General features: G+C 43.0%; 1 protein-coding gene across 1 annotated transcript; it reads right to left on the bottom strand.

Moving 5' to 3' along the window:
* Positions 1–226: 226 nt before the first annotated feature.
* On the bottom strand, positions 227–11,124 carry LOC129846976 (SNF-related serine/threonine-protein kinase-like). Its single transcript, XM_055914795.1, has 3 exons — positions 10,744–11,124; positions 8,736–9,410; positions 227–415 (listed from the first exon to the last, which is right to left on the bottom strand). The coding sequence occupies exons 2-3, from the start codon at positions 9,322–9,324 to the stop codon at positions 324–326; spliced, it is 681 nt and encodes a 226-aa protein (XP_055770770.1). The 5' UTR covers positions 9,325–9,410; positions 10,744–11,124; the 3' UTR covers positions 227–323.
* Between the last annotated feature and the right edge of the window lie 1,471 nt (positions 11,125–12,595).

Raw genomic sequence — 12,595 nt, 5'->3', positions numbered from 1 at the left:
CTAGTTTTTAGAACGATCAGCAATAGCCAAATGAGAGCTTGCCAGAGAAAAAGCCAATGAAGACGTATCGCATCACCCAGAATGTATAGACTCAAGCAGGAGCGATGAATACTACTAATATGCATTTGTATTTGCCAAGAACCAAAGTGTCAAAACATTACAGCTCTAAAGTTCACAAGCAATGTTATTAGATTCAAAATGTATTGGCTACATATTTGAAGTCTGTATGGCAAGTGTGAATGTCTGACTGAAAACATTTAGGAGGCTGCTTTGTGCCACAGTCTGTTCTAGCTACGTTAACAAATCACATCACATGGTTTTCGCTAGACAGTGTGGTATTGAGAATCCTCACAACCTTCATGTGTTTCTCTCATCCAGGGATGTACGGTATTCCCATCTTGGTACACAAGGGGAGCTAAAAACACAGAAAAAAAGCCCATTGGTCATCTATTATAAGAATACTAACAAAACTAGCATAAACTAATAGCAAATTTAAATAAAGGCTGCTAGCTAAATATGCTAACGAGCGCAAAAGAAAATAAACAAAATGACAAAAACAGGCAATCCAGGTCATAAAGTTATGCAAGTATAAGCAGTGAATTTGGGCAGTGAATGTTTATACTTTAAGAACTTGCTACCAAACTCCTGTGTGTATCAGATAGAGATTCTCTAAGAGATTATTCTGAAGTGGACAGGTATAACCATGTTAAGTCTTATCTTATTGGTGATAGTCATTTACTTTGTCTCATTCTGTAATGTGCCATGTATCTCAAGCACACCAATTGTTTGAGTGTTAATTATTGTGTGACTAATAAATTATATATTAGTTAAATTGAGTAAACGCATTCCTCGTTTTACAGGGTAATTCTTTGATTAAATAATTTAGGTCTATTGGTAGTTGTTATATATACTATGCATAGCACATGCTTGGGTACCACCTTGACATCTCTGATCGGCTTGCCTCAATAAATTAACACTAGAACATTGGTCACCAGGATTAGCTGTTTGTATCTAGTCTATTAATAAATTGTATCAACGGTACCAGTTAGACACATGCTGATTATAGTCATTCCGAGAGGTGATGTAAGGCTTGCTACATTGACTAGATTCCTCCAGAGGCATACATATAAGTCCACAGACTTACAGCTGATTCAGCTAAACAAGGTCCTGAGGTGCAGTTGAGCGCATCAGGAGTTATATCGTGGTAGATTAGTGAACTAACAAACTGCTGCAGGAGGGCAGCTAGCCAGGAGTTTAGCTTGGTATCCAAGCCTCTCTGGACAGGTTCACAAGAGGCCTTTTCAAACTGCATTGTTCTTAGCCCCCGGCTATGTTATGACCAGACGAGACTGGTCCTGGGCTAGCTTAGCCTGTGTTCACACAAGCCTTTCTTAACCCTGGGCTAAGCTTTAACCCTGGGCTAAGGATTCACACTTGTATTCCAAGCACTGTACCAAAACTTGTATCTTGCCACTGTACAGAGAATGCTGTGCATGAACGACAAACTTTTCTGATCCAGGCAAAATCACGCAACAATATTATCAGCATCATGGATAAAGCCAATTAAAATGTAAATAAAAGCTCTGAAAATAGATAAATTTAGCATTTTCTGCCCTTCCAGCTGTAGAGTTTGCAGCTTTAGTTGGCTAAATGAGATGTTAGCCAGTCTGCTGCATAGCAACCATTTTTATTAGGCATAGCAACAAATGTTTTTGCCCTGTTGAAAGCATTTTGTTGTTTTTTGTCCTCAAATGGAAGGATGAAATTGTATGAATTTACTTATCAAAATAATATTCAGAACAAATTACAGGCATATGTCAATTAAGTGACAGTGCAGATTTTGTGATTGGACAGTGAGCATTCTAGGCGTTGTTCTTGACCCCGTTTCATACTGGCTATTTTGGCACCGTGTTTCTGGGGTGAACCCTGAAAAGTCGGTGCTAACCCTGCTCCAGAGCAGAGCCAGATAGTCCTAGGCGAAGATTGGTGCTAGCCCACTTTAGAATGTGCAAGTGTGATCTCAGCCCCAGGTTAAAATCTCCCTGAGCCCAGGGAAGCTCTTAGCCCTGGGCGAAGGTGCAGTGTAAACAGAGGGACAACAGGGAGATGTGGCTGTAGACAAAAATGGAGTGAAAGTAGTGGGAGAACTCATTTCCTTGCTTTGATCAAGTTATGGTAGGAATCTTTGGTTAAAATAGATATTCATTTGAGTGATTTACAGGACAGTAGAACACACTGCCTGCTGCTAATACCAGAATTAGGCCTACTGCTTTTGGTATGTCCTGAGAAATCTATTGCTTTGCCAGTTGCACACAGGGGTCGTACAGCAAACCGGAGAACGCCATCGTGTTCATGAGTCATCTTTCCATAGTGGTCCCTGATAACACTTGTAGGCGAAGTCATGGTGACGTTGGCTAGCTAAGCGCATGTGCAGAAGCACGTAATTGGGTCTAACGGTCATCTTACACCGAACTGCGCACATGCACCCGTCAAATCAAAAGCACTCCTTTGCTATGAAGTTTTTAATGAAAATTAATCTCAGAGATCAAAGATTATATTTCAACAAAATAAATGTTGCATGAATGCTGATTTTATGTTTCTAACTACAGAGATGATCTCAGATCAATCTGAGCTGTTGACATGGCTCTGACCCTGATATTATGGTCACTGCTAGTGCAATGGCAAGGAGCAATGCTGTTCCTGATGGAGATGAAGCCTGGTTTAGGAACAACGCGACACTACATGACCAAAAGTATGCGGACACCTGCTCGTCGAACATCGCATTCCAAAATTGAGGGCATTAAGATGGAGTTGGTCCCCCCTTTGGAGGCTGCTATAGAATCACTCTTCTGGGAAGGCTTTCCACTAGATGTTGGAACATTGCTGCGGGGACATGCTTCCATTCAGCCACAGGAGCATTACCGAGTTCGGGCACTGATGTTCGGCGATTAGGCCTGGCTCGCAGTTGGCGTTCCAATTCATCCTAAAGGTGTTCAATGGGGTTGAGGTCAGGGCTCTGTGCAGGCCAGTCAAGTTCTTCAACACCGATCTCAACAAACCACTTCTGTCTGAAACTCGCTTTGTGCACGGGGGCACCGTCATGCTGAAACAGGAAAGGGTCTTCACCAAGCTGTTGCCACAAAGTTGGAAGCACAGAATCGTCTAGAATTCCCTTCCCTGGAAGCAAGGGAGCCTATGCACTGGCGCAGGTAGCGTTCTCCTGGCATCCGCCAAACCGAGATTTGTCAGTCGGACTGCCAGATGGTGAAGCATGATTCGTCACTCCAGAGAACGCGTTTCCACTGCTTCAGAGTCCAACGGCGGTGAGCTTTAGACCACTCCAGCCGACGCTTGGCATTGCGCATGGTGATATTAGGCTTGTGTGCGGCTGTTCGGCCATGAAAACCCACTTCATGAAACTGTTATGCATAGACATTTCCACTTCACAATAACATCTATTACAGTTGACCGGGGCAGCTCTTGCAGGGCATAAATTTGACGAACTGACTTGTTGGAAAGGTGGCATCTTATGACGATGCCACGTTGAAAGTCACTGAGCTCTTCAGTAAGGCTTTTTTACGGCAAATGTTTGTCTATGGAGATTGCATGGCCGTGTGCTCGATTTTATATATCTGTCACTAACGGGTGTGGCTGAAATAGCCGTATCCACAATTTTGAAGGGGTGTCCACTTACTTCTGTATAAATTGTGTACTTCTGTCAATGGTCCCCATTAGGCTACATTTTACAGGACTTGTTTTCAAAAGTTAATGCATCACAAGTTACTTGGAGTAGGCAATGATTTAGTTTGGACATTTTTGTTTGGCATATGACAAGGAGTGGCAAGTGGCAAGGAGTGGAATGATAGCAAACAAGTCTGGTATGCAGGCTGATAATACTACAGATACTGAGAGGAATGTCTTAACGTGAGACAGTGTAAAAAAAAAAAAAATTTAAATAAACATTTATTGTTTCCCACTACAAAACCCCGAAGTAATAGCATAATCAGTGTAGGCTATAACATTATGAATGCCCCCAACGTAAGGCTCATTTCACATTGCCCATGACACATCACACAGTGCTTAACACAGATTCAACAGAAGGTTCATCTGGAGGTCAAATGTGGGATTCACCACTGATGGAAAAATTCATGGCAGCAGACGGACAGGCGGCGATTGGAAATGGTTGCTGCTGTGCTTCATTCTTCAACCTGTGCATCCCAAATGGAACCCTATTCTCTTGAATAGTGCACTACTTATGACCAGAACCCTATGGGCCATGGTCAAAAGTAGTGCACTAAATAGGGAATAGAGTGGCATTTGGGATGCAACTAAAGTCATTCAGTCATTTCTCTCAGGTCAGTGAAAATAATAATTACTGTTAATCATCTGCATCCCCCCATCCCTCCCTGTGCCATCACAGTGTTGAACTGGTTCACTCAGTCAGCTGGGTATTCTTCTGGTCACACCAGGAAAGCCTTTTTCCTCAATTAATAACACAGAGCGAGAGAGAGGGTCATTTCCAACACTATACACTGAAATGTGTTTCATTAGTGATAATCATTCATGTATGAAAATATGGAAGAGCTGGGAATCATGATGTAAGATCAGTCGTGATTAGTGATGGGGAAATGATCCAGTTACATATCGAAATATTAAAATGGACGATACTATATCAATAATTTGACTCACAACTATCGATTTGTAAAATAAAAATATGTTTCAAGTGAGCCAACATGTTTTCAGCACTTCATTTCCATGACTTCTCTCATGCGCTCGGCTTAGATAAATAGTGAGAAATATGTCTGGAATATCAAATCATTATAAATAAATATATTTATTCATATTAAATGCAGTATCGAATCGCAATACATATAGAACCGTGAGAATCGCAATACATATCGTATCGCCACCGAAGTATCTTGACAGTACTGTGAGGTCCCTGGCAATTCCCAGCCCTAGTCGTGAATGAATCAAAGTAGTAATACATTGCTTTTTAATACGTAGCCTATAAGATGAAGTGGTGGAGGACTTCATTTGATGAGGCTATTAATTGAGTAGCTATGTGGTTGGTACAGTAGAGACAGGGCCCAAAGTAGAAAGGCTGAACTTTTGGAAAAAGTCCCACAAATGTATTAATAGCAGAAGTGTCACATCCACAGCGGCAGGCAATGTGAACCTGAGCTGTCAAGTGGAGCGCTGCAGTGGAGCTGCCTGCTGAACGGATCACGGGGAGAGAGAAGCTGGGAACATTCACACCGGCCGGCGTTGAACAGTAACACTACACAGACACATAGAGAGAGACCTCAAAGAGCTCTGTTCTTTCTGAGTTCTGGCATGGCTGCTCTCTGACCAATAGAGCTTTATAGATGGCTGGTCTGGTGGCTGGTCAGTTCTAGGTCTATATCCATTAAGCCATGACGTGTGTACTGGACAACCTGCCAACTTGGCCACACAGCCAGGCAGAATGGAGAGAGGGGTTGCTGCTCGGGGTCTCAGAGAGAAAGGTTACTGTCAAGGTTTTAGGAGGTGAGAAATACCATTGAACCTGAGACACTGACATAAATCAAGGCTCTACTTAGATCCAAGGGGTCAAAGCAAAGAGGGTACAGACCCACGGACCTGAAAATAGCTTGTACGAAGTGTAAGTCACTTGTATGACTTGACGCAGTGGTAACTGGGAAGCTCAATGTCAAGAACCTATTGACACACCCTCGTCTCGTTCTATAGTGCTGGGCTTTCCAGATCATCCTGAGCAGAGCTGCTAGACTACATCAGACCTGAAAGTTCCTCACAGCATTAGTGGAACCTGCATTAATGGGAACAGGCTGAAAACATGCTGAGTGTGCGTCAGGGAGGGACCATAAACATTCTGATTAGCACTCACACGATTTGTCTCTTCAGTCATCAAATTAAACAAGCCTGTTCCTCCACTTCACTGTGACTGGGCTCTGCACATTCATTGCATAGTAAGCATTCTCACAACATTTAGTTGATTTTTCAGGAGACAATATTTGCAGTGCGTTGCCTTTCAAAGAGAGGTTGAATATAAATACTCTCAGCTGATAGTCACAGTAAATGTCTTTAAAAAACATTCTCTACATTTTTATGCAACAGGTTATTTCTGAGGAGCATTGTCTAACCATGAGTGGTACAAGGTCACCAACACCAGTCAGGTAAGCTTGTTCCATCAGATGCCTGGACCAAATCCCACCCTACTATAGCCCCTACCATTTGGAATGCAGCATTGGTGTGGCATCATCCTCAGACTGGGCTTCCTTGACACCTCCAAGCCCATACAACACCCTGTTCTGTCAGACTGACCTAATCCTCCTTGACACCTCCAAGCCCATACAACACCCTGTTCTGTCAGACTGACCTAATCTTCCTTGACACCTCCAAGCCCATACAACACCCTGTTCTCGCAGACTGACCTAATCCTCCTTGACACCTCCAAGCCCATACAACACCCTGTTCTGTCAGACTGACCTAATCCTCCTTGACACCTCCAAGCCCATACACCACCCTGTTCTCGCAGACTGACCTAATCCTCCTTGACACCACCAGCACCCTGTTCTCTCATTACATAGGAACAAACATGGCAGAGTGACAACAAACAGCCACAGGGCTGGCAGTAGACTGTAGTGTGTCTCTCTCTCTCATTAGTCACATTCCAAGAAAAGTGTTCATCATAACATACCCAACAGTTATCTCTTTTGGTACAATGACTCTTGCTCATTCACATTCCTGGCCTCATACTACCTTTAGTGTTCTCTGAGCAGTTACAAAAACATTTGCTGCACACTGGCTGTGTCAAATAGCAACCTGTTCCCTATATTGTGCATAGAGCCCTATGGGATTCTGGTCAAAAGTAGAGCACAATATAGGGAATAGGACGCCATTTAGGATGCTCACTCTGCCTGGCCCTCCGGCACCAATCATAGGCGATGGAGGGCGAGGAGGTGAGAGATTTTTATTTTTTCGCTAGGCTCTCTCCCAGGAGTTCTGACTAATTGTCCCCAGACAAGAGTCACCAAAACGTAACAGTACGCAAGCCAAGAGCCCCGAGACAGTGGAGCAGAGCCCCGAGACAGTGGAGCAGAGCCCCGAGACAGTGGAGCAGAGCCATGGGTCATAGGTAAGCTCTACTCTCTCACACTTATACTCTGAGTGCTCATCCATCCCACCAGTCCAGGGTCAGGCAACACTGCTGCTGGCTCAATGTGTGTTCAGTGAGAGGGTGAATTGATGGATTAGAGGCAGTGAGATGGGCCTGTGACACAGCTCTGGACAGAGAGGCTGCAGGATGGAATATTGATTTGGCAGGGCTATGCTGGAAACCATAGAAATTGTGTGCGAGGCTTCCACTGGCTATCATGTAGAAATGTATTTTAATCAACCCCACAATGTCAATAGTCAAATGTTTAATCAGGGCTTCAGCACTAGATGTTCAGTACAAACAAAGGATGGATTAACTGTTCTGCCTAGAGCCGGCGATTGTAACCGGGCTGCAATTAACAGCAGTCAGCCTTCTCTCTTCTCCTCTCTAGGGACCTTCATCTGACGCACAACCATGACAATTACAACACAACACAGGCTGCACACAGCCCCAGACCTATTACTGTAAGATTAGATGCTCTGTCCTTCTTTGCAAAGAAACAGTGTGTGTGTATGTGAGAGAGATAGAGTGACCACAGTTTCCTCAGGTTACAGTTACACCCTACAAGTATGACAGTCAGTCAAATAGGGGAAGCAATAATGGCTAACACAAATGCTTATCGAAAGGCATTATCATGCCTAGGGCCTATATTTTGAGATTTGCGTGTTTATAACATTGGAGTATTGCAGACTCTCCTTTCAAACGTCTGGGACAGTGAAATGTTAAAGAAATAGATTGTATCATAGAATATAAGTAATCATCTTACAAATGATTTGATATGTAAATGCGTGGTTTGGCACACGGGAGGTTATTGGATAAGTCAGTGCTGCTGCTGTATGCACTACAGTCAGTCAGTCCACACAGGAAATCAATGAGCCAGTTAATTAAGTGCAATGAAACACTCTAGGCACCAACACCAGGAGAACTGGCCTTGTGTATCATAGCAACACATAGCAGTTACTTGCTTCCCTAGCTACAACATAACCTTGCACTTCTGAAATTGCAAGTTCAAAACCAGCCTAAACCGTCATACATACACATAAGTAATCCTTTCTAGGCTACGGTAAGGCAATGTCAAAGGTCAGCATACAACTCAATTTTTTAGACTCTGCAATCCTTAGCTCTCAAGTCCATGCAACAATCTCACAGAATCACCATGGCCCCATGACACAGGGTTGTGAGCTTGCTGATACAAGGCCATTACCTTGAGAAGGGTTTTCAACACATGCCTATTAGACTAAGTGCCAAAGATTACAGCCAGCCCAGGTCAATACAATCGAACTATGACTCTAAGAGATAGGCTATCTGGGGAGACAGATAGCCTAGTGGTTAGAGCGTTGGGCCAGTAACCAAAAGGTTGCTAGATCAAATCCCTGAGTTGACAAGGTAAAAATCTGTCATTGTACTCCTGAACAAGGCAGTTAACCCACTGTTTGCAGGCCGTCATTGTAAATAAAAATTTGTTGTTAACTGACTTGCCTAGTTGAATAAAAGGTTCAAATCAAAAAACAATCTACGGCAGACAGCGTCAAACGTCATCCGTCTAATGTATCCAGGCCTACAAGCTTGGATGTCTTACCTACGGCCGGAGCATCGTACTCATCTCCCAGCAGGATCTCTGGGGCAGAGTAAGCCAGCGAGCCACAGCTGGTGGTGAGCTTCTTCCCTGGCTGAAACTTGTTGCTGAAGCCAAAGTCAGTGAGCTTCACCACTCCCTGCTTCTCAAAGAACACCACGTTCTCCGGCTTGAGGTCACGGTGCACCACATGCAGCCGGTGGCAGTAGGAGATGGCATGGACGATCTGGGCAAAGTACTTCTTGGCCAGCTCCTCACTGAGGCCCTCCTCGTGCTTCATGATGTAATCGAACATGTCTCCTCCGTCGCCCAGCTCCAGGATCAAGTAGAGCTTGGTCTGCGTGTCAATGACCTCGTAGAGCCGGACAATGTTGGGGTGCTGCACCAGCTTCATACAACGCACTTCCTGGAACAGGTGACCCGTGGCAACCGTGTCCAACTTGGTCTTGTCTATGACCTTGACCGCCACCTTCTCCCCCGTGAAGACGTGGCGCGCCAGTTTGACCACGGCGAAGTGGCCCCGGCCCAGCGTCTTGTCCAGGTCATAGAGCCCTGCAATCTTGCCATCATACCCTCGCTTGAAGCCTGCCATGGCTGGGGATGGGTTTTAAGCAGTCTCGTGGGTCCACTTTACTTCAACACGTTGGATGTTAATGTCGTGCCCATGATGTCCACTTCCTAAGTAACAATGAGAGAAAATCACATCAGAATATCAACAGAACAAAACTTCACTTAAGTGAATTGAAGGAAATAAGGCCTACCACCTGACTCAAACCTTCATTGCGGAACATTCTCACAGATTTGTACTGGGGTGTAATCATTACTTCAAACAGTTGCCAAACGTTCTGTTCGCAACAGAAATGACCATTTCTATTGGGAAGGTTCAGCAAACAGTTAGGGCCCTACCTGAATCTGTCCAGTAGAAACGCTAGATTTCATTGCAAAACAGAACGTTTTGAGACTGTTTGGAGTAATGATTACACCCCTGAGTTTCTGTTGTTCAACAAAAACAAAGCCAAGGGTCTAGCAGTGAAGCTCGTAGACATGAAGTAAAACACCAAATTAACTTACAAAAGGGTTGATTTAATATCTGTAATGTTTAGCCTTACAGACCCACTGAGTTTCAAAGTTGCAAGGAATTATGACTGATAGGAGAATTGTGTTAGCTTATTTGCAGGTTCAACTGGTAGGATTTAGTTAATGCAGCCATTAACCCCACATGGGTTATATTCAAAGACACTCGGGCCTCAAAGACGTTCCATCATTCATAAATCAATGGACACTACAGTATTTCCTTCTTGAAAATGTAGCCATAACATACACCACACATTACTAAATACCTAGCTAGCTACAATGACAATGTAGCTATGAACTGAAGCCAATACTGTACTACTAATGCATGCATACAGGGAACATAACTACTAGTTACATATAGATAAGTATTTAGTTAACACATTATTTTAACTACCACACAATTGCTAAATGGGATCAGGTCAGGTGATTTGGTTGTCATGACAAGATACAGTACAGTAGCTAGCTTACTAACTTAGCTAGCTAGTTAGCCAATTTCAAGTTGCTAAAAGTTAGTTAACTAGCTATTTGACAGAGATTATTATACTTGGCTAGCTAATGTTTTAGTTAGTTAGTCCACGAAAGCAGTTGGCTAGTTAGTTAACGCGTAAGCTTCCATCACATGAGACAGAGAAACAGCTTGATAGGCCTGTGTTAGCTACGTTACCGTACTAGTGCCTCGTTCATTCACCGAGTAACGCGTTAGCTATCTAACAGTAGCTAGCAAACGTTAGTTACTTAACTAGCTAGGTATTACTGGGTAACAACCTATTTTGACGTTGTATAAACGCAGCTGGCGGCGCCGATCTAATTGTAATTTCCTCAAATGATTGTATGAACGAACGTTGGTTAACGTGAGTTTAGCTAACGTAACCTCAAATATACTGATAACTAACCCTAGCTACAAGCTAGCAAGCTAACAACGGCTGGTCGGACTTACCACTCTCTCTCCAGTAAACATCAAGCCGAAATCTTCAGCTAGCTAGTAGACTGGATGATAAATAATGTCCTTCGTTCTACCCGCGATAAAGTTTATTATTAGCGAATCTTATCCTCCTCTGTTGCGATTACCAATGACACTCACACGGTGCCTATACCCAAACCTCATCAGTGAAACAAGGCATTGCAACGTTCCTGGGATTGAATTGCAGCTCTCATCGAAAGCATTCTCCTCCCAGAAACGGTTGCGGCGGCGCCGTAAGTGTGTTTGACACATAGAGATAGATAGAAGACCAATGTTTGTATCTGTGCAATTATAGGGTCTGTGACAGCATGGGCAGCACCATTGAGACTATCTCCAATTTAAAGTAGTCAGTTTCTTCTTCACGATTGACTGATCCCTCCTGGTGACCCTGTTGGAATCATGTCCATGAAGTTAGAAGTCCCACCCAGTAGACTACAGTAAAGTGGTGGAAGCCCTCAATGGCGCTGCCCATGCTAATAAAGCATTTTGGCCACTACTAGGCCTCTATCATTCTCTATGGTTGGGCATCAGCCGCATTAAATTCTGACGTCAAAGAAACGTAGCTAGCTGGAAAGAATCCCACAATGGTCCATACCAATGAAGATGTCCGCAATAATAATTGTATTTCACCAAGGTAATATGTGAACAAATACACATTAGTAGTTAAACACATCAATACTGAGCACAGTAACGCAATAATGGACCTCCAATTTCATAACAATAACCAGGATAAAAGCACAACAGCCAACATCATCATGAGGCTGTATGTATGGCTTGGATATTCTGCCCTTGTAATAGCTAGCTATATTCCAAAACATGCATGCATGCATACATACACATCTAATACACATCATATGACCATTGTCTTGTGCATTTCTTGATCAGTGACATTTCTGCAAAAATAAATCTCACATTTCCACAAATAACGGTAGATTTCAATGACTGTTAAATATGAGACTGTGCTGCCCTCCAGTGGCTAAGCAGTTTTTTTACTGTAATGTATTATTTTTTGTTGGCTACACAGAAGCCAGTTAGGCTTTGCATAGAAGAGTATATTGCCACTTTTTTTCTCATTAGTATATATATATATAAAAATCCACAGCTTGTGTTTTATAGACTAATGGTGTTTTAGATAATCTGCTCTCTACACAAAGTGGATGATTTGTTTCAAGTATGTGTTGCATGTACCTTATGGGAACTCAGAAGGGTAGTGTTGCACTTACAATAAATACACCAGGCTAGAATATTAAGATAGCAGTAGGTGGATAGTTTATCAGCTACTTTACCAGGAACAGGTGGATTTCTTGTAAATTGTACCTCTGTCTCTCCCAGCTAGGCTATTCGTGCACACACTACTACATGGATTGAATTTGAGTCACAAATGGCTCTCTGGTTAAAATAAGTGCACTAAATAGGGAACGGAGTCGCTTCATTACCATACTCTCTGGACACCTCTACCCAATAGCATAATATATCCGTACCTTCTGCACATGTGCTACTTTACACACACATGTTTGTACATCGCTCCGGTAGCTCCATTGCTGCTTAGCCCTCTGTTCCTCAATTCCAATGTTATGCAGCAAAATATATTGGTACCGTTTTGAAATCTTACTTGGACAGTGTCATAAACTTTCATTTTTTTTAACCGACTTTCAAAAAATGATTTTGTATTTGGGGTCTTAGTCAAATTAATTATCTATATACTGCAAAAATGCAACCTTCCATCAGTTCTTGATTTGTAAACGTGCATTTGTAGTTTTCCGCATGTGTTTGAATCACTGTGCGAGTTTGATTTAATTATTGCGTTTATATTTTGGGCGGTAACTAC

This window comes from Salvelinus fontinalis, unplaced genomic scaffold, assembly GCF_029448725.1.
Source record: "Salvelinus fontinalis isolate EN_2023a unplaced genomic scaffold, ASM2944872v1 scaffold_0675, whole genome shotgun sequence".
In the NCBI taxonomy this organism is placed as follows: domain Eukaryota; kingdom Metazoa; phylum Chordata; class Actinopteri; order Salmoniformes; family Salmonidae; genus Salvelinus; species Salvelinus fontinalis.
This window is presented reverse-complemented; position numbering and strand designations above follow the sequence as displayed.

Bases quoted from the DNA above. Each gene is read 5' to 3' on its own strand.
- LOC129846976 (XM_055914795.1), bottom strand. From the start codon at position 9,324: ATGGCAGGCTTCAAGCGAGGGTATGATGGCAAGATTGCAGGGCTCTAT. The intron at 416-8,735 runs GTAAGACATCCA...CTGTGTTTTTAG, and splicing joins GTACGATGCTCCGGCCGTAG to CTCCCCTTGTGTACCAAGAT.